Source organism: Papaver somniferum, chromosome 1 (assembly GCF_003573695.1).
Source record: "Papaver somniferum cultivar HN1 chromosome 1, ASM357369v1, whole genome shotgun sequence".
Classification (NCBI taxonomy): Eukaryota; Viridiplantae; Streptophyta; class Magnoliopsida; order Ranunculales; family Papaveraceae; genus Papaver; species Papaver somniferum.
The window spans coordinates 183,557,555-183,578,114 of record NC_039358.1 but is presented as its reverse complement, the minus strand read 5'-3'; the positions used below and the strand labels follow the sequence as shown (position 1 = coordinate 183,578,114).

Genomic DNA, 20,560 nt, shown 5'->3' with positions numbered 1-20,560 from the left:
TCAATGATTGAAATGAGAGATTAGAACAACATATAAACATAGTGTGTATTCACATTTGTGTAAAATCCAAAACGGGGAACCTAAGTATGCGTACTCGTATGCGTACTGGTTGGTTGTTGGAAGTCCGGAACTATGGTATGCGTACCCGTACATGTACTGGCAGAAGTTTGGGTTCTGCGAATTTTTGCTGGAGTTTGAAAGTGTGAATTGGTATGCATACCCGTACGCGTACTTGCGTAACCAAATTCGGTCTGGCTACTCAGGTATGCGTACCCGTTTGCATACTTAAGTATGTTAATTTCTAAAACCGGTTTATTCATGAACTAAAATATTTATATAATAAGGAATGCAACCTTTTTCAAACCGTGGCTATGATGTCCATGAATTGATTCGAGTGAATCAAAATCGATTTTGCTTCAATTGTGTCTTGTATACTTCTTTGAGATCTAATCAATTGAACAACTCCCTAACTAGTTTCATTTGAGTCATTTGAACTAGTTATGGTGAAGATGAACAAGGTTGATATGAAAGTTCTCATATGGATAACCATTGGTTAACTATTGTTGAACCGACTAAGTGTACACGTTTAGGTACTGTTAATCAAACCTAAATGAAGGTACATTTCATTTGTGTATAACAAGCTAAGTTTGATCTAACGGTTGAAAGATATTAGCTTGAATCTAATCAGGTTTTCATCTAACGTTGAATATTGAATGCTTTGTTACCAAGGTAACCTAGATTCCAAACCCTGATTTGAAATTTATATAAAGGAGAAATCTAGCAACTGGGAAACCTAATCCCCACACCTCTTGTGTGATACTAGTTGCATAAGATAGAGTCGATTCTCCTTTAACCTTAGGTTTTTCACGAAACTCTGTAGGTTAACGACTTGAAGACTTCATTGGGATTGTGAAGCCAGACCCAACTATTTTCTCTGTAGTTGCGTGTTCTGATCTTGTTGTTTTCTCTCGTGATTGAGTACTATCTTCTTTAAGATTTTCTCAAGATTTTATCTCCGGTAGGAAAGATTGAAAAGTAGTCAGAAACACCTTCGTCTCATCGTTTGTGATTCCACAATCTCTTGTTTCGTTAATCGATTAAGATTATTGTGAGGTGATTGATAATACTAGGCTGTTCTTCGGGAATATAAGTCCGGTTTATCAATTGGTTCTTGTTCACCTTGATTTATCAAAAGACGGAACAAAACTCGTAGGTATTTCTGTGGGAGACAGATTTATCTATTCAATAGACTTTTCTGTGTGATACAGATTTGTTTATCAAGTCTTCGACTTTGGGTCGTAGAAACTCTTAGTTGTGGGTGAGATCAGCTAAGAGAATCAAGTGCGCAGAATCCGGCGTGGTTCTTGAGGCGTAAGGAACGCAATTGTACCTTGATTAGTGTGAGATTGATTAGGGCTCAACTACATTCCAGTCTGAAGTTAACTTGGAGTAGGCTAGTGTCTGTAGTGGCTTAATACAGTGTGGTGTTTAAATCTGGACTAGGTCCCAGGGTTTTTCGCATTTGCGGTTTTCCTTGTTAACAAAATTGGTATCTGTGTTATTTCTTTTCCGCATTATATTTTGTTATATAATAGAAATATCACAGGTTGTGCGTTAAGATCAATCAATTAGATAATCCAACCTTTGGTTGTTGATATAAATTGATTGACACTTGAACATTGGTCTTTGGTACCGTTCAAGTTATTTCTCTTATTCAATCGGGCTCGCAAATCCATATTTGCTGATTGCAGATTGAATTGAGATATAAACTCTTTGATATACTTTTCTCTAGATTGAGTATGAATATCTAGTTGATTCTCTTGAAAGTATATTGGAGTTTATCTATTCAGATTGCCGAACGAAATATTGGGTGTGGTTGTTAGACCCCAGCTTTGTCAGCTTCCAAGACTGATACTTCACTCTTCTACAAGGTCACTTCTTCTGCTTCCATTTATTTTCTTATCTATGTAGATGGCATACTAGTCACTGGGAGCTCTTCCACAACAGTAAATCAACTCATTCATGCTCTGGGACAGGAATTTGCAATAAAGGATTTGGGACCTCTTCATTTTTTCTTGGGTATACATGCTACTTCTACTTCTGCAGGTCTTCACTTATCTCAGGAGCATTACATTACAAACTTACTTGTCAAGACTAAAATGAAATCATCTAATCCATGTAGCACACCTTTTGCTACTGTGGCTCCACCTACTCAGTCTCCAGATTTTGATGATCTTGTTCTTTACAGAAGCACTGTGGGTGCGTTACAATATGCAACCATAACTAGACCATATATTACATTTGCTGTGAACAAGGCTTGTCAACACATGCAATATCCATCTGAAGCTGACTGGTCTGCTGTTAAGCGCATACTCAGATATCTGAATGGCACATTATCCTTTGGCTTGCAGTTTAAATAGTCTTCTTCTCTTCAACTATAAGCTTACTCTGTTGTTGATTGGGCGGGTGACTTTACAGATAGAAGATCAACAAGTGGAATGGCAATTTTTATGGGACCAAACTTGATTTCCTGGTGCTCTCGCAAGCAGAAAATTGTGTCCCGTTCTAGCACAGAAGCTGAATATAGAGCTCTAGTTGATGCTACATCAGAATAGTTATGGGTACAATCTCTTATGGCTGAATTGTCCTTTCATTCACCCAGAATTCAAGTTATGTGGTGTGATAATATGGGTGCAACCTATCTTACAGCAAATCCTATATTTCACAATAGGATGAAACATATTGAAATAGCTATTCATTTCGTGAGAGAGCTAGTTATTGAGAAGGCCTTGTCAGTTCGTTTCTTGTCTACACAGGATCAGCTTGCAGACATTTTTACTAAAGGTCTGCCCACTACTAGATTTGCTGGTTTGAGACTCAAACTCAGTGTCTCTTAGACACTGAACTTGCGGGGGTGTTAGACTATTGACTAATTCTGGTCAATAGTAATCTGTGTATTTCACATGTATGCAAATGTTAGGTGTCAGTCATCTGTTGGCGGTTTAACAGGCCAATCCAGTAACCGTTTGTCCGTAGACTTCATTTAATATGTCTGTCTTCTGTTGAGTCTGTAAGAATTATCAAATCAATGAAATGAAAATTTGTACCAGATCGAGAGAGGTTTAACGACCCTAACTCTCTTTACATAATAACACAACGACCCTAACTCTCTTTACATAATAACACAACAGAAGAAAAGAAAAGAAAAACATCTATAATGGATCTGCTTGGCATGGATGGCGCAAAGCTGGTTTCTTTGTCTCTAGCAACTAAGTACGCTTGGCGTATTTCTGATTTTGGATTGCTCCTCTCTTGGGAGATTTTTTGAACAGGTGAAGAAGAGTAAGATAATGATAGTTTTCGCTTGTTTCGAGCCCTTATTCTTCTTTTGTAACTCAAGTTTCGCCTCCAATCACAAAGTCCTTGAACTAAAACAACTCGAGTTCTACAAGGGAAATATACTGTCTAAAAATATCTTGCATGAGATCATTAGTAGCCAGAAGTACAATTATCCACATTTTAGTGTTTCATGATATACTTTTTCATGATAAATTTCTCTAAAAACAAAACCAGCCTATTAAAAATGAACAGATGGAGTACTTGTTTAGTGGTCTCAGACGCCTAAATTGGAGATGTTGGAGGCTTATTTTTCATCTATAACTTATCATGTTCAACAGTATTATACTAATAAAGTACCACCAGAGATAACACACTCAAGACCTCTCGAACATCAAATTACTTTCTTGTAAAAGACGTAAAATTGAAGAACCAAAGTTTTTGAGTACATTACACCATGTTAGAGTGCATTACAGCATTAGAGATTGAACTTGTATAACAGGGGTAAAGATGTATGGTCTAGACTGACATCCCAATATGGATTAAGAAACCCCTTCGGCATCAGCAACCTTATCGGGACTGGCAAATATGTCGCCTGCCTAACAAAATCCAGATAAAAGTGAATGTTCACTCTTTGTTGCGCGATGAGCGCTCCTTCCTCTGCCCACCAAGAATACGAGAGATCTGCAAACCTCGACTGAAAGCTTGATTGAACAACATCCGGGTTTGAAATTCCGAAACAAATGGGAACCACGCCAGAAATGCAACAGGAGTGAACAAAAGTAAACCCATAATGATTTCATATCCACGAGCAAGTGTTCGAACTGAACCCCAAAATCCAGCTTTCTGGACAATAGGCTTACAAGCCTGAGCAATCTGAAATAGGAAAATTTGCAACATGTAATTATTAAATTAACGAACACCATAAAGAGGATGCACATAAAGAAATATTATAACATACGAGGATGCACATAAAGAGGGCATGAAAGGATATTCTACTGACCAAGAGTAATCCCCATCCACTAGGCAAGAAAGCGAGAAAGCAAACTAAGATGTCCTGTGGAGTCATATTGGGGATTGCTATTAAAATAATAAGAATAGAAATGAATGTCAGGAAGATAAGGCCTTTGATTATACGGAACACGAGCTGAAAATCTGCACTGAATTTTCGCCTCCCAACAGATACAGTCTGCAGAAATAGCCGAAGGAAACTCATTGACGAGAAGATTCATAAAATATATACATGGATCGTAATAATAAGCTAGAAGTTTTCCAACTCACCTTCATGACTAGTAATACTACAACAACGACAAGCCATGAAATGCCATAGACCTGAATCCAACAAACATCAACAGAGATAATCATAGTTAGAAGGGGAAAAAAGCAGACGATAGTTTGTTTAATTTTATCTTGTGTATATGAAGAATGGTTAATCAGAAAACTCTTGCAGAAGTTCAAAAAAACACGTACCAGAACACTTTTTGTCTTTGTTATGTTTAGATGATATACAAGCCCATATTGGTATATGAAGAATCGCAGGGATAATAATATCTCTGCAATAAGACCACGTTTTCCAGAGTGTCGAAGATGTTCTTGCTCTTTCTCCCACCAAGATTCCCAACTTTTCGTTGGAAGCACACCAATTCCACCTTGATTACTGATCCACTTATTCCAATCAGTCCAATCATCAACAATCTTTTGCCACTCGAATCCTGATGGGTTGAAAAGGAAGGGAGCAAAAAGCCATGTTACTACCATGAACCACATCGAAACAGTGATCAACACATAAGCAAGGGCACTTCTATACTCTTGTCCGAAGATTTGGTAAACAACAAGAAGAATAAACATCTCTATTCCTTTGACAAAGTGACTGCGTGAATATAACCTATAATTTTCTGCGAATTTTGCATGAAACACCACGAAACCACGACCTGTAGCTCTATATTCTGCACCTCCATGAAGTAATGTCCTACCATAATAGTGGGTCTTCGTTCCCAGAGAGAATGTAAAAAAGACGGGGGCTAATTGCAATTGCATCAGTATAAATTCACTTAGGGCAGTGCGGAACCCTCTTTCTAGGCCAATTTCCATCATCATAGGCAGGGCCATCAGAAATCCAAGCTGTACAAATGATTGCGAGGCAAGAGCAACCTGAAGAGGCTTATTGTCCCGAATAGCTGCTTGACTGCTCAGTCGTCCTTCCAACCCACTAAGAACAAGGTACAGTCGGCCATACAAGAAAACGTACACCGTAAGCACAGTCACCTGTCCGAAAAGCCAAGACAATTCAGGCAACCGTTAGAAATACACAATATCACTGAATGTATGACTTCGAACCAAAAGATGGAAGTACACCATACCAGGGTACTGAAGTAGAAACCAACAGTGGTGAAATAACACGATAACATTCGAAAGAAATCAAATCGATGCCCCAGCCTGTAAATATCACGACTCAGCGTCTGTTCTCCATTCCCGTTTGCTATCTTTGCCTCGAACATTGAGATCTGATTCAGACCCACATCCCTACCCTTACCAACTTGCATGTATTCGTGATGAGTAACATTTCCTTCACGTAGTGTAGAATTGAAACCTGTGAGACAGAATATGAAGATCAGACTAAAAGCTAAGCACATGAAAACCTGAACTTCGCAAATATTTGTAGTGTTGAGCATGCCTGCAAAGATGTCCTCGCTCAAATTGATGATTTTTGAAGCTTTACTGATACCACCTCTAGTCAGGTGAAACAGTCTGTCGAACACATCCGGATGACCGTAGTGAAATCGAACCCTTGATAGGCACAAAAGATTAAAAAGAAAATTGGAACATGAGTACAAAGTACAGATAAAAAAGAAACTCCTAAGGAAGTAAGTTCAACAGGAACTTCATGCACGTGAGGGCATGTGCATTGTCGCTTAACAGCATCATCGGGTTGAACTTAAGCACACTATACTCGAGAATTATGCTGTGTTCTTTCTTAGGTGATTATAAGTAGCTCTATATATACACTTGTTGGTTACGATCTTAAGTTTTCTCTTCGTGCCTTCCAAGTAACAGAAGTAACAAACAGTTTTTTGACATCCATTACATAATTTTATTCGATACAATTACACGTATGTGGGAGATGATTCATCTCTAGTTCAATGAGGAAAGAGATGATTCATTCACTTACTAAACTACATCAAAGATGAAATATAATAAGATTTTAGAAGATTTGCACCAAATGTGATGAATGCACAAAAATTCTCCCCTCAAATTGCAGGGTCGCATGCAAACTTATCATTAAATGATAATCATGATCTTGTTCACAAGTCATTATACAGCTAAATACTAATGATCTGGATATAAAAGAACTTGACATTCATGAGGTCATTACAAAAGATACGACCCCAATCAAACCATCATACAAAACTAGCATATGCATGCATCTAAAATAAACTTATCAAAGCATCACAATTTCATGGTTTCGCTTGTTTTGAAAATCAAATCTTACCTCAAGGGGTTAGCCAACAATCTCTGCCCAATAGTCACAAAACTCGTCTCCTGATTAGACATAAACCAAGCAAGAGAAGAAACACTGCATAGAAAAAAGGATGAGTGTTGATAAAAATCCTTCTCCATGAAAAAACAGCATCTTTTCCAGTCAAACAATGCCGCCTATGTACCTTCCAGTGAAAATATGCTCCCTCAATCCAAGTATGGATGGATATCTAACACCATCATGTTTCTTAAGAAATTCTTCTAGAAGGTTCCTCATTTTGAAGGCTTCTTCCATATAGTTATCCTGCAAGTATTAGTGACGTGACCATGTTGGTTGCGAGTTTAGAAAGATAGGTAGCATCATATTTCTAACCGAAACATAAACCTATCTAGTCCCCGTACCTGGTTCATATCAATTGTTTGCAGACCCTCCCCACGCGTGAAAATAATAGCATGGTTCTGATTTTCAGGCTTTCCTTCCCCTAATATAGAAGGTCCAGGAAGCTTTATCCGATAAATAACCTTAACAGGGGAACACATAGCATCAGATTTCAGTCAAACACAAGCACAAAAGATACCCTACATGAGCGTATTAGCAAATTCCTTACACCCTATGGATACCAAAAAAACTAGACTAGTATTCCTTACACCCTGTGTTGGAAATAAGATAATATCGCGTAAGAGGAAGTATGATTAACAGTTAGAACTCCTGATGTTGTTGCACACACACAAAACTTTTTCTTACAATAGGTAATCAAGAAAATTTTGGAAGTCTAAGTACCAAATTTCGTCCAGTTATCAAAACTTCACACCGCCTACATATATATCGGAAGGAGAAAAAAAAAAGTATAATGGTTGAATTATGTTCCGAGTGATCCATTCAACAAAAAAAATGTAGGTACATTACAGTGTTTCACTAAATGAGAAAGCTAATCATAAAGATTTATCTCAGCACAAATGAAAATAGAATTATTTAGTTTTTGTGTTTGTAGGTATCATAAGTGGCCCAATAATTATAAGCAATTACCTGGTCGAGATTTTGAGCTGGCTGGGGCTCGGTAGAGTTTATAGACTTGGGCAAGGCAGCTTTTACAAGAGCAGAATAATACACCTTTTGATTTAACTTCTTTTTGTCTTTGCTAGGTTCTTCTACCTCATCAATGTAAGCAACACGTACAGATGGGTATCTGCTAGGTGGAAATACTTCTGTTTGTTAACCATATGTCTAATAAGGAAATGAAAAAGAAATAGCTTGAGTTTCCATACGCTGCCATAAGCTTCAGAATGTCATGTGCGCGAGGGTCTCCAGATCGTTTGTGGATCCCATATTTCTGGCAAGACACCACATATGTGAATTTCATATCCGCAACTGCTTGACATTGTGCCCATAAAGATCTTTCACCTTTTGAGTGTTCATCACTGTTAGTTTCAGCTGCCTTGTACCCTTCCATTAAATCTAAAAATATCAATGGTCAAGTGAAAAGAACACCCATCATTAGATCAACGTTCAAGCAAGAAAACCGGCACTTATCCAATCCAAATAACTAGAAAACAAGCATTACCATCATCCTTAGCCATATCTAGGAAGGCCTGAAGTTCCAAAGCTTTTCTGTAATACATCATTCCCCTAACTGGAAATAGCAATAATGTCAGGTAGACAACAAAAGTGTGTGGTCAATCTATATGGTCAATAAAAAAAAATTAAAAAAAAGAGACACTGCACAATTTCACATCAAATCAGTACCAGTTCTGGTGAGAGTTTGCCCTCTATATGATGCCCAAAGTCGAAGCTCTTCTTCATGGTTCACTTCATTGTTCACGTCAAGGTTCTCACTATCAAGTTTATTTCTGAGATCTTCCTCGCTAGAGCATTCAACCCTCTCCAGGAAGTTCATCCATTCATCTGTATTTCATTGCTTCATTAATACGGAAATGAACTTACAAAACTATACACATAATCACTTGAATCATGGCATACCTGGAAATATTTTCTGCAGATAAAAGAGGATTGAAACACCATCTTCATTCTGGATTTCCAATTCATGTATAGAAAAGAGAACATCTTCCTCGTAGTAAGGTGTCAAAACACTACAATTGAGGTTATCAGATTCGTATCAGTGTCCTCAGTAAACATAAAATAATGAATTCATTTCAACTGAAGATTATCAAACAACATTGGTGAAGAGTGTGCATTCTGATTAAGAAAATGCCACCAGTATATAGAAAACACTCATGCATTACTTGGGATTAACTTTAGCAAGATTTCAGACATATGAGATCTCTGATAAACTGAGCCAAATGGTAAGGAAGCTTACGAAAAGGAGAGCATGTTGCGAACTTTTGGTGCAGCAGGCATATCCATAAATAATGAATTTGAAAAAAAAGATATTCGCCTTCTAGCTTCTAAGTTGGAAGGGACATCCATCGCAGACTCCTTTACTGTTAGCAATAGATAGAGCCTTTTGATCTACATACAAAATCGGAAAAAAGTTTTGAGTCGAAGGCGAGAAAATCTTCAGATTAAATTTGGCAATGACAACTGACGAGGCTTATCCACAAAGCTTACCTTCTCTTTCCATGCTTCTGTTTCTGGCTCAACTGGAAACTTAATTGCACCCGTCGACGCAAATAGCTGATACTGTTGCTCAAGAAGAGTTGTCATTCCTTCAAATCTCCCAATGGATCCACCATGGCTTGAATCTAAGAGACTATGGACATAAAAAGAGTAACTTACAAGCACAACATTCAAATAAAAAACAAGAACTTGAATAGTTGGGTAACAGTGGATGCACAGCACGGTTGGCATGCAAATCTAATCGATGAAAGAACCCCCTCCTTGGTAGTTGGTAAACCTAGACCTAAAGAGCAACCATATTGGTAGTTTTTACCCAAATAGATGCGCGAATGTTTCTAATCACTTGATTTGAAACATAAAGTAACTAAAAAAAATTCACATGCATGAAACCATCATCACGAAAAAAAAATGTTAGATCTGACGAGATACAATTTGCTATCAGGTAAAAAATGTTAAAAATCTTACATGCAAGGGTCGGTCGGAAAAGTTGTGCCCATCCCCGAAGTGTCTATACAAAGATAAGAGATGATAAAATTGAAATGATTTACCTAGGTATCTGATCCTCCATTATATCTCGAGTAACAACCTCAAGCATGTCCTGGAAAAGAATTACAACCTGACCTCTGTCCTCTGGCTTATTCGCCATCTACGAAAAACAGGGCAATCGAGTTAACATGACTTTATATAATAAAACTTGATTACGAGATTCGACAGAAAGAATAAGACCATTGTCTTAAGGTATTACCAAATATTTTATGAGTTTAACAATGTGCTCATGGAGGTTAGGAAGTGCACTCATCTTCAATTCAGTTATTAAAGTTTCTGCCTCTATATGTTTGTCAACTTCAGTGAATATATCATCTATAACCCTGGGATTAAAGAGCATTAAAGAGGAAAACAGATGAAATCAGAAAATCACACAGCAGACCACAAGCTCTTAATATTTCTTTTTCCACTATGGTTCTTTTCTTTCAGACACTGTAGACAGTGACACACAGATAACATTCATATGAAATACATTTTAAAAGACAGAATCCATACTCTTTTTCGTGGTTCCCTTGCACCAGTTGCTTGATGATGTTCCGGAAAGAAGCATAGCACTCACGTACAGCACAACACATATAGTTGTCATTATTGATTCTCTTTTTCAAATCGCGGTCCTTACCTTTGCTATCTTTGGCCATATCTAAAGCAATTGGGATCTATGAGCAAACAAAAAAACAAGCATGTAAATTGGAGTTACCAATTAAAGAGAAGCACTACTTAAGGGGAAAAGAGAAGAAATAACAATGGTGAACACAGACCTTGCTTGCAAGTAAAAATGGAGGCCACTGAATCAAGCCCAACTCGCGATCAGCCCAATAGGGAACGAGCAACAAATCCATCTCCCTAAAAAATTTGTACAATTTCAACAGTTCATTAATATATTATGTGCATTGGAAGACTTTTGGTAATAATCTAATCCACTAGTGCTTCTTTTGAGTAGATTTCCAAAATTAAAAGATTCTGCACTAACACAAAACCAACAGTATGCACTTCCATTCTTTTATGTATCCAGTTTTATTGTTGTCAAACCCCAGTGCATCTGTTTCAAAACCTTTGGGAACTTAAATGAGACATGATCTAGATGAGATCAAGCGATCAAATCGTAACAGTTTCGAGCAGTTAACGTCAACAAAAGCATCATTTGCCTACCTGTTACTGATAAGGTCTTCCTCCCTGAAACTACTAATAATTTTGTTCCATAACTGAGCAAACTTTGCAGCCTCTTTTTCTTTACTAGGTGGAATCTGAAATAACCAGTAATTCCATGTCAACATTGCGTTCATGGAGTCCTAATGTATATGGGAAGTATCACAACTGCATATCCATGAAATACGTCTATTCAGACACTAGTACATAACAGAAGGGAACCAAAACCTCATCAAATTTCCGAGAAAAGGTTGCTTTGATTCCCCTTTTTCTGGTCGTTTCGCTTTTGTCCACCGGTATCAACCGGGCATTAAATGCACCCGGCAAAGACAGAAATCGAGACCTCAGCATACCCAACGTTCGAATCTGAAGCAACAACAACAAATTTTGTTACTTAAATAAATAACAAACAATTACCATGAATACATAGAGATGCACTGGCGTGCCTAAATGTGAATCGTGCTTGCATTAACCACACATCACTACATCAGCAACCATTAGCTGTAAGAACAAGAATAGTAAGAGCAGCATACCTCCCCAAGACGGCGGAAGGCCCCATACAGACCTCCAAAAAATGTCGAGAAGATGGCATACCAGATTTGTGTATCCATGAAATAGACCTGGAAAGAAAGTAGTGTCAGAACACGACAAGAAGGTGAACATTACAAAGATCAAGCATTAAGGTGATCAGAAAACATACAAGAATGATCGGAGCCCAAAGCGCAATCACAACACCAATGTTGTTCTTTGCTGAAATTAGATAGAAACGGCATTAATGGAATGACCAAGTAAGAATGAGTATCGACAGTCTCTTTATTTCTTGTCCTTACCTCGTGGAAAGAATTCATGCCAATCGTAATCTCTAATCCGAGCCGCCATGATCGTTTTAGTTGGACCAACTAAAGGCTTTATCTGCATCAAAAAGTCATCGCTTAATACTGACAAATCATGAAAACTTTAGTAAGTGCCCCCAAGCAGTCTAGCATAATTCTATATTTGTGATAGTACTGTACACACTACATTCGGTAACACTGTGTAGGCAAAAAACATCACTTAACGTTCAAGTAATCAACTGTCCAACATTTTTAATCATTTATTTACTTTTAAAAGAAGTTAAGGTAGGAGAACGGAGACAAAGAATCCAAGTTCACGGACATTTTTAAGAAACTTTTGGATTTTGGGTTAATATACTTTTCACTGGTATCTGTAGTTTGACATAAAATTGTAACTGAAGGGATACAACTTGTTAGAGCATATCTTAGATCGTCAATCAATTTTTAACCATCATCACTTCAATGGATAGGATTACTACCTCTATGTAGTAGCTGAATGCTATCTTCGTTAGTATCAGAAGTACCCAAAACATAGTGTACCTGATGACCAGAAAACGATTAAAACATTAAAGCATAAATTCCTTGACCAAAACATCACCAAAAAACCCACATGTCTTTTCTTACTTGAAAAGCGAGAAGGAACTCTCATGCATTCCCCTTCCAACATAGAGCCGGGGCTGGAAAAAAGAAGGAAGTTAGAGTCATTAGAGTCTCGGACATACTCTCACAGATGACAAAAATAATGCAAGCATCTTTATATATTTAGAAGAATGGGAAATAGGCCCACACAACCTAAGAAATTAAGACTTGATAGTGCTTACCTGAGACCACCACATCATAAGCATCACAATCTTGTAGTTTGAGCTTTCAAGAAACCGCCTAACGAAAGGAAATAGAAACAAGACTCCTGCGAGCATATTTGGAGACAGGTACACAACAACAGCCAAAATATACAGAGTAGGTGAATCATTACTGTTTCCGAACCACCTTCTGATGGCTTGAGCAAATCCAGGAGGGTTCTTCCAAGTATAGGCATAAGTTACAGGTAAAACAATCACCCATGCAGCAGCTGAGAAAAACTTTAACATATATCTAAGCTTAACGTGGAAGGACATACTCTTCATTGCCTTCCAGCTGAGAACTATGTCAAGGAAAGCTGGAAAGTGAAACAAAAGTTCATGATGTTAATCCAAAAACATAATTAAAAAAAAAAAGAAAAAAGCCTATTATGGATTTCTTTGACGTCAAAACAAAATATCCTAATATTAAGATACCTACAGCTCTCCATGCTTTCTCAATCTATTTTTATTTTTTCTTGCTTTTAATAAGATATTGACTGGAATGACAAATGAGTAAAAATATCACAGAGAACGTGATTTTGCGTAATAATGTAGAGGAATCTATTTATACATCACACGAATGTTATGCTAATACAGATGTTCAACGTGGGTAAACTGTGTCATCATAAGCATAGTATTGTTTAAGAACACCTATTAACATTTAGATAAGATTCAAAGCTTTACAAAGATGTGATCCAAGTGAGGACGAGGATCAACAAGGTGATGTCCTCACAGAAATCACTCTTTGACGATTTTCCCCTGGGCGGATAGGGCCGAAGTGGTGCAACAACTAACAACAACGCTAACACCTCACACTCACCCCTTGTCGACGCCACAAATATGTAGACTGATCCCTCTGGATAGAGTAATTTATAGGAGTTCGGTTTATCTTTCCAGTAACTAGTACCCTGCTTCTCTGTATCCTCCGTAGTATCCTCTTTCCAGTAACTAGTACCCCGCTTAAAATGAAGGATTCCCTTGCTTTCTCTCACATGCGCAAAGAACTAGAATACTATCGAGCATATAGCACTTCCCAAGGAACTTGAGTTGTTGCTTTTATATTTTATTTTTGTTTTTGTTTTTTCTTCTAGTAAAGCAAAAGTTGTATAAACAAACTGGAGAAATCGGTAACCGAGCCATAACTATTTAATATTTGATATTTCTATGCAAAGGTAACCTACTTGGTACATTGCATCTATCTTGCTGATAGGTCAACAAGTAGACATATTAACTAAATGTCGTATATTTTCTGCTGATGTGGTAACTTATAAGCTGGTGCACTTAGTGATGAATTACTTAAAGATTTTCGGTTTCAGAAGATTTGGGTGGTTATACCATGAATAAAAGGAGTTTTTAGGGAGGTATAGCTGATGTCCACCTCCATTGTCCACCAATAAATCCATAAACTTGCCCACTTTATGATTATCTTACAGAACTAGCTCATTCCAATCAACAATCCTAATAGATTAAAATAGCACTATACTTATAACAAACGATTGAAAGCCCATGCACTGCCTTGAAATTATCAAATGTATAGCTCTCTAGCGAAACCACCAGCAGTTTTGAGTTAGGACCTAATTTTAGGAAGATCCGAGAACATCAATTCAATACATCTTTGCACACTCCAGTTTCAGGCCCACATAGAGAAGATCCAAAGGTGTGAGGATAGTGTCTGCAGTGCATACATCATACTCAGCTAAAAGCATGTTATTTCAGGACTTGTACTTACCGAAGGTAAATTTTTTAATGGAAATCAACACACGTAATCAAACAAATATTGATTGGTTTAGGAGTTTATGAATGATGTCGCATAACCAAGGATGAAATACAAGCTACATGCTCAGTAACTACCTAATCTGACTATACGACCTGATCATTGTAGGTACTTGCCAATGCTGATCAAAACAGATCAGCCAAAGGGAAAAACGGAACACAAAAGAGGTATTATGTGATTAACGAAGTACAACAAGTTATGAAAAAATGTGAAGTGCATTGTATATATATTACCTCCTCCAAGCTTTAATATTGCAGCAGTTATAAAGACACTCAACACTTTCTTGAAAACATCACCCTCAAAAATAGCACTTGGGTCACCCGATCCATTCCATGCGATTATAATCATGACCTATGTGAAATTTAAAAATGAAATTCAGAGGTAGGTAAGAGACCAGAGCAAACCAAGCAACAGTAAAGGATCCTTACTTGTAAACACAGGATAAAAAAGCTCCACATCCTATCAAAACTTCTATAAACGTGCCAAAATGAGCGTATCTCAACAAAATTTATTTTGCCAACCCATCGACTTCCGGTAGACGTTCCAGCTTCCTGATCACGAATATCAGAGATAAGCAAATGCACCACTTACGTTCACAACACTATTACAGAAATGTATAGAAATTCATCCTAATTCAGATCAACTTTGTTATTTTTCATTAAGATAACTTACAAGTCACCAAAATAATATAGCGCCAAAACATGAAGTTCAACAGGAAATTCTCATTTACTTGATATAACCTAAACAGAAGAATGAATATGTTTCTCACCCCACTTTTGGCAAGACCTGGTAGAGGCTCACAAAAGAAATCTGAATCAGCCCTCATTGGCCAACCTAGCCGGAAGCAATCAACTGACCTACAGTTTTATGTAAATAAATTTATTCCAGAGCAACAAAACACTAAATAAATGCAGCAATCCTGAGAGACTAATATACCAAAAGTACTCATTTAAATCATCGTAGTTCCTCCATTGAGAATGCTTGGATTTCCCTTGCTTGCTCCGTTCAGCTTCCTACACATCAAACCACAAAACTCCGGATATGAACAATTTAAGTGATGTTCATAGAATATATCTCAGGTATAAGAGAATAGAGAGCCAACTAAAGGGAAAAGAGGAAGCATGCAACACCTTGGCAATCGTATCATAAATTGGAGTTACAACTTTGTTTAAGAAAGCTTCCTCCTCGCCCCCATAAGCTGGCTTCACATTTTCACCAGTCATGGGACTAACATTCCCAGCAAGCATACCATAAATTTCAAAAGCCATCTGTAGAATTATTAGGTAAAGTGACCACAAAAGATAATTATAACAAAACTAATAGGCAATTGAGCAGGCAAACAACACTACATCATTCCACATGAGACAAATAATCATGAATATCAGTATCCTAAACCAGTGATGCTAGGACGTACATGATGATATATATAGCAAAGGCACTCGGGCATGAATCTTAAGTTGGCAGCTTCACCCCATATGAGAAGATAAAGACTCATGTAAAGTAGTTTGCGCTGCTGAACTTCCTGTTGTATAGTCGGCAACCTGCATTATGACAAAAATAGGCAGAACAAAAGGGATAAAGGACAAGCAAAGGAAATATAAACAAGACATATTTAGACCTAAACCTTGTTAATAATATTAAGCAATATGCTATCACAGGGACTCTACCACAAACTGATAGCAAGCAAGAAGATAACTGTGAACCTCACCAGAGACTACTCTTCCTATCCAGATATTTACACCATTTCTTGTAATTCTTGAAGAGTTTCTTCATCACTTCAGTTAGTGCTCGCTCATCCAGCTACAGAAAGAAGAAAAAAACACAGGTAAGGACACCCGAAATCTGTTAACTCGAAAGCAAACAACTTCTCATTCACCGGAAAAGAAAAAAGGTGATACCTTGGGTTGTTGATCAGGCTTTGGAAATTGCCTTATATGCACATTAGCAAGTAACAGTATCAAGTGTTCCCTTTGATTGGCCACGTTATCTTTCTGTCAATTCGCGAGGATAAAAAAAATATATGAGCCACAAAAAATTTAAAGTAATAAAGCAAGTCTTTGGTTCTTTGGTCATATTTTTGTGAATGATGGCCTCATTCACAGGTCAAGCCAGACTCTTTCTAGCAGAAGAATTAAACAAAGTGTCAGAGAAGAATTATGGCTTGCCATATAGCTGTAATTTCATGTTTTAGTTCAAATTTGGTTCTATACTAACAAGTGACAAACAATAATGATTACGCGTCCTCAATTTCTCTTCTATGTAACCCACAACTGAAACTTGGTTACATACCTGAAATCCAAACATAGCTTGAAGCCAGTCTAAAATGTCTTCATTCTTCTTGGTCCCCGAAGGCCATGGCAGACCCCTAGTGTTACGAAGTGCATATACAACAGCTTGAATCTGGTATTTGAAACGGAGAGTAATGAATTATCGTCCCTTGAAGTTGAAAACCAGAATAACTAGAATAAAAGCAAATGGAAACACTGCACATACAGCAAAAAAAAAAAAAAAAAAAAAAGAAGAAGAAGAAGAAGAGCTCCCACACACACAAACCTCGGGATATCTCATAATAGCCTGATTCACACTATCAGGGTCAAGCGGAAGAATATTGTATGGCACATAAATCTGAGTCTTCTCTTCAACCTTTGTATGAGCTTCCAGAATCTACCCAAAAAAAAAATGCACGAAGAGTTATATAACCAATATAAGAGGGTTCAACACTGGAACTTCGGTATTTCCAATAAGCAAAATACACATCAGTCAAAGGACTGACGTCAACCAAAATTCAAAAGTTTTAAATGTTAAATGGCTTCACCGCATCATCTACTTCAACAGCTTGTGTCAGATTCACAGCCTTCAAAACCTCAAAAAGGACAGCAGCCGTTTGATATGCCTTAGTAAGTTGTGCACTGAATATATGGCAGAAATAGTTAAAAATAGTTAAAAATTCCAGATCATTCAACAAGACACTGGAATTTATTGAACAAACTCACCGATCAGCTTTATCAGCAGCTTTCTGCAATGCTTCAATATATTTTTTGTAGTACTGCTGATAGAAACTCTGCATCTCACGTGCATCACTCTTTTTTACTCTTCCCATTAAAGTGGGATCATTTTCCTGAAAGTAAGTGACGAAGAGAACTGTCAAAATAAGAAGTTGGAACAATATATATAAATATGGCCTCACAGCGTGGAAGTTCTAGATTAAGAATACGATACGACATGCAAAAGATCTCTTGGCTTCAGATTAAAAATGCAAACTGAATCAAGCTGTGTTTGGTACTTTATTGCACTTAAATTCCAAAAAATTGGATACACTTGTGGAAACAATAGCACTGTTCCGTCTATTTGCAATTCGAATTGCACAGAGATCAAGAAGGCTTCTCTTCCCACCACCACCTACATTTTTATATGATGGTAACTGACGGTGTTTTAAGCGAAGTACTATGCACCGACTGTGTCCAGGAGCACATTAGTCTTGGTAAATCTATGATGACGAGTAAAATCTATACTGCTCTCCTCTTGCATTTTGGTTTTATGCATGCTCACTATTTGACATGAGTCACCTGACATAACATAAATAGTAGCTACTCTAGCATGTGATCATCACAAGTATCTTCTGGTTGTAAGATACTTTTGAACAGCTAATCTTCCAATCATTAGGAGTATAAAAAATGGGAAGTAATGTGACACAGATATGCTGATAGTGAATTTTTAATTGTATAAGTACATAAATTCGCATAAAAGAAGAACGCTCACCCTTTCTAGACGCTGTAGAAGAGCAGTCTTAAATTGGCGAACACCTCGTCCACTTGAAGTTGGATCCAACCTGTGAGCTTTCTCGAAGGCATAAAATCGGCCTATTTACAACACATCGAAAACCCATATCAGGTTCTCCAATCAATAAAAAAGAGTGACCCCAAAAGCAACTATGAGGACATTAATACACACGAACAATGCAATCTCTTGCCAAGGGTCACTTTCATAATTGAAGAGCTTTACCTCACAGGTTATTTATAATCTCGGCTCTCAAGATATAAGGGGAAGTAGGTGCTTTTTAAGGTGGTACCGCAAATGCATGTCACCGAATAGAGACCACAGTTGGGCACTCTGGTTTTACTTAAACTTACTTAAGAGCCATGCCTTAAGGATGTGTCATATGCAGTTATTTCAACCTCCACCTCCCCTTCTGTTGAGTGGTGGTGGTGGTGTTTTGTTCTTTACTAGTGTAATTTACATGGATATTTTCACCCGCCATCCATGTCAAACTTCAATTCCGATTATGTTACCACATAATCATCTCAAATATGCTTTTATTAAACTTAGCCACTCCTATCTACAATATGAACTACAAATTCCATACATCAACACCAGATATACATCATGGAAATAGGAAAAAAACATACATGAGAAAAAAGGAACACACTACTCTTTCACAGCCTCTCCTAATACTATGTGTATACCGTAGATAAAGCCAAATGAAACCCACCATTTCCTAATTGTTTCCAACATTTAACAACATTCAAATCAAACTCTACTGGTAAGTAGATTTTCAAGCTTATAAAAGAAACCAATCAGTAACAGCAAACTTGCAAAAACAAAAAGATCTACTGAAAAATCCCCAAAAAGAAAAAGGACACTTACACAAATAAGCAACTCTAGGGTTACTTGCTTCAACTTCATTAGCAACACGAAGGATTGGAGCAATCTCAACAAGAGATGATGGTACAACCTCACTATCAAAGATCGATTCACCAAGATTACCAGCAGTCTGAGTTCGCATAATCCGCCTTTGCGGTTGCTGCTCAGTATTCCTTCTTGAAGAGGACATCTTCTTCAAATTTTTAATAACCACTCAAAACAAAACTCTTCTTCTTCTTTAGCTATTTACCATACTGTTACTGAAAACAAATAAATCAGATGAAGATTTAAGTTAGATTGCAAGTATGTTTCAAATCACCATTAAAATCCTTAAGAATCCAAGAGAGCACCTGAGTGTGAAGCAGTAAAACCCTAACTCCTCGATTTTTAATTTAGAGAAAGAGAGAGAAGTAGTGAAGGGAACAAAAAAAACTAAGTAGAGAGAATGAGAGAGACTTTGCGCTAAACCCGTGAGAGAAGGAAAGCTATATGGGGAGGAGTGAAAAAGCAGAGAGTATGAACAAAACAACAACAAAAAAATGAAAACTTATTTTTTACTGGCTAGTGGGTCTGTAACTGTGGTTCAGTATTCGATAATTGGTTCTCGTTTCACCTGTTTATTACGAATATGACATTCCATTTCAAAACGTCTTTATTACTGTCAAATACTGAAACACCCTTTGTTTGGATCACACTTGGCAATACCCAGCATTCTGTAGTTGAGATTTTTAAGCCATTTTATTGGATGAACGAGGGTTTTACTGTCAAAAGAGAAGCGAATGATGCTTCCTATCCTTCGAGGGTACAACAATGTAATACATGAGGTTATCAGGGGTGTAATCAGATGATGGCATAAAAAGCAATTCAAAATTCAAAAAGAGAATTTATTCTTGGAAATTAAAAGCAGCAGATTAATTAGTGGCTACCTACCGTTTCTACCCTGATTGGAATCAACTTATTTACCACGGTTTTGGCATCGAGTATCGACTTCTTCTTTTTGGGGGTACAGACAAAATTACAAAAAAAGGTGAAAGGAAATTTTGCAAGTCCTTGTGGTCTTTCATTTATGTAAAGTCTTTCTTTTTCAATGTACATGAATTTTCCGTAGGGCGGTGGTGTTTGCAAAAAGATTTACGTGGCCGAATAAATGAGCTAGACTTTTGCTTTGCTAATGACGTGTTAGGATTGCTCAAGGTGTGTATTGGTGTGACATCTTAGCTTAATTCTTATCAGACCTAACCAGATTTTCACTTGAGAAAAGTTACTTATGAACGGAGTGTTGGTACGTCCGTCAAGGTCTAGATTAGGAAATCTAGTTGGCTAAGAAAACCAAGTACATGTGTCCTAAGTATAGCAGCTTAAGAGGTTTATCTCTTAGAGCTAAGTTAGGAAA

The 20,560-nt window shown here is 37.3% G+C and overlaps 2 protein-coding genes across 5 annotated transcripts in view; one reads left to right on the top strand and one right to left on the bottom strand.

The window, feature by feature from the left end:
* Positions 1-2,615, top strand: part of LOC113355458 (uncharacterized mitochondrial protein AtMg00810-like) — a 31,901-nt gene extending 29,286 nt beyond the window's left edge. Inside the window, exons 3-4 of the mRNA XM_026598321.1 lie at positions 1,884-2,388; positions 2,479-2,615. Of these exons, the coding sequence (XP_026454106.1) occupies positions 1,884-2,388; positions 2,479-2,615 (642 nt within the window). The remainder of the gene's footprint in view (positions 1-1,883; positions 2,389-2,478) is intronic.
* Positions 2,616-3,705: 1,090 nt separating this feature from the next.
* Positions 3,706-19,676, bottom strand: LOC113309629 (callose synthase 3-like). Of its 4 annotated transcripts, XM_026558097.1 has the most exons (44): positions 19,518-19,675; positions 19,171-19,427; positions 18,286-18,386; positions 17,520-17,644; positions 17,342-17,435; positions 17,080-17,190; positions 16,816-16,926; positions 16,425-16,517; positions 16,235-16,326; positions 15,941-16,067; positions 15,657-15,794; positions 15,463-15,539; positions 15,296-15,383; positions 14,955-15,077; positions 14,760-14,877; positions 12,735-13,069; positions 12,538-12,590; positions 12,393-12,453; positions 11,911-11,992; positions 11,781-11,830; positions 11,614-11,700; positions 11,309-11,446; positions 11,084-11,178; positions 10,693-10,777; positions 10,430-10,590; positions 10,134-10,257; positions 9,937-10,034; positions 9,380-9,521; positions 9,129-9,280; positions 8,792-8,901; positions 8,558-8,716; positions 8,376-8,444; positions 8,080-8,269; positions 7,841-8,000; positions 7,216-7,335; positions 6,999-7,117; positions 6,827-6,910; positions 6,011-6,123; positions 5,697-5,926; positions 5,310-5,601; positions 4,807-5,048; positions 4,618-4,668; positions 4,340-4,525; positions 3,706-4,212 (listed from the first exon to the last, which is right to left on the bottom strand). In XM_026558097.1, exons 2-44 carry the CDS (start codon positions 19,355-19,357, stop codon positions 3,964-3,966), a joined length of 5,622 nt encoding a protein of 1,873 aa, XP_026413882.1. In that variant the 5' UTR covers positions 19,358-19,427; positions 19,518-19,675; the 3' UTR covers positions 3,706-3,963. The 4 variants fall into 4 exon arrangements, 3 of the variants coding, with proteins under 3 accessions (XP_026413882.1, XP_026413874.1, XP_026413869.1); XM_026558089.1 differs by having other exon boundaries at positions 4,807-5,601; positions 19,518-19,676; XR_003340693.1 differs by lacking the exon at positions 3,706-4,212 and having other exon boundaries at positions 4,350-4,525; positions 5,222-5,601; positions 19,518-19,676.
* Between the last annotated feature and the right edge of the window lie 884 nt (positions 19,677-20,560).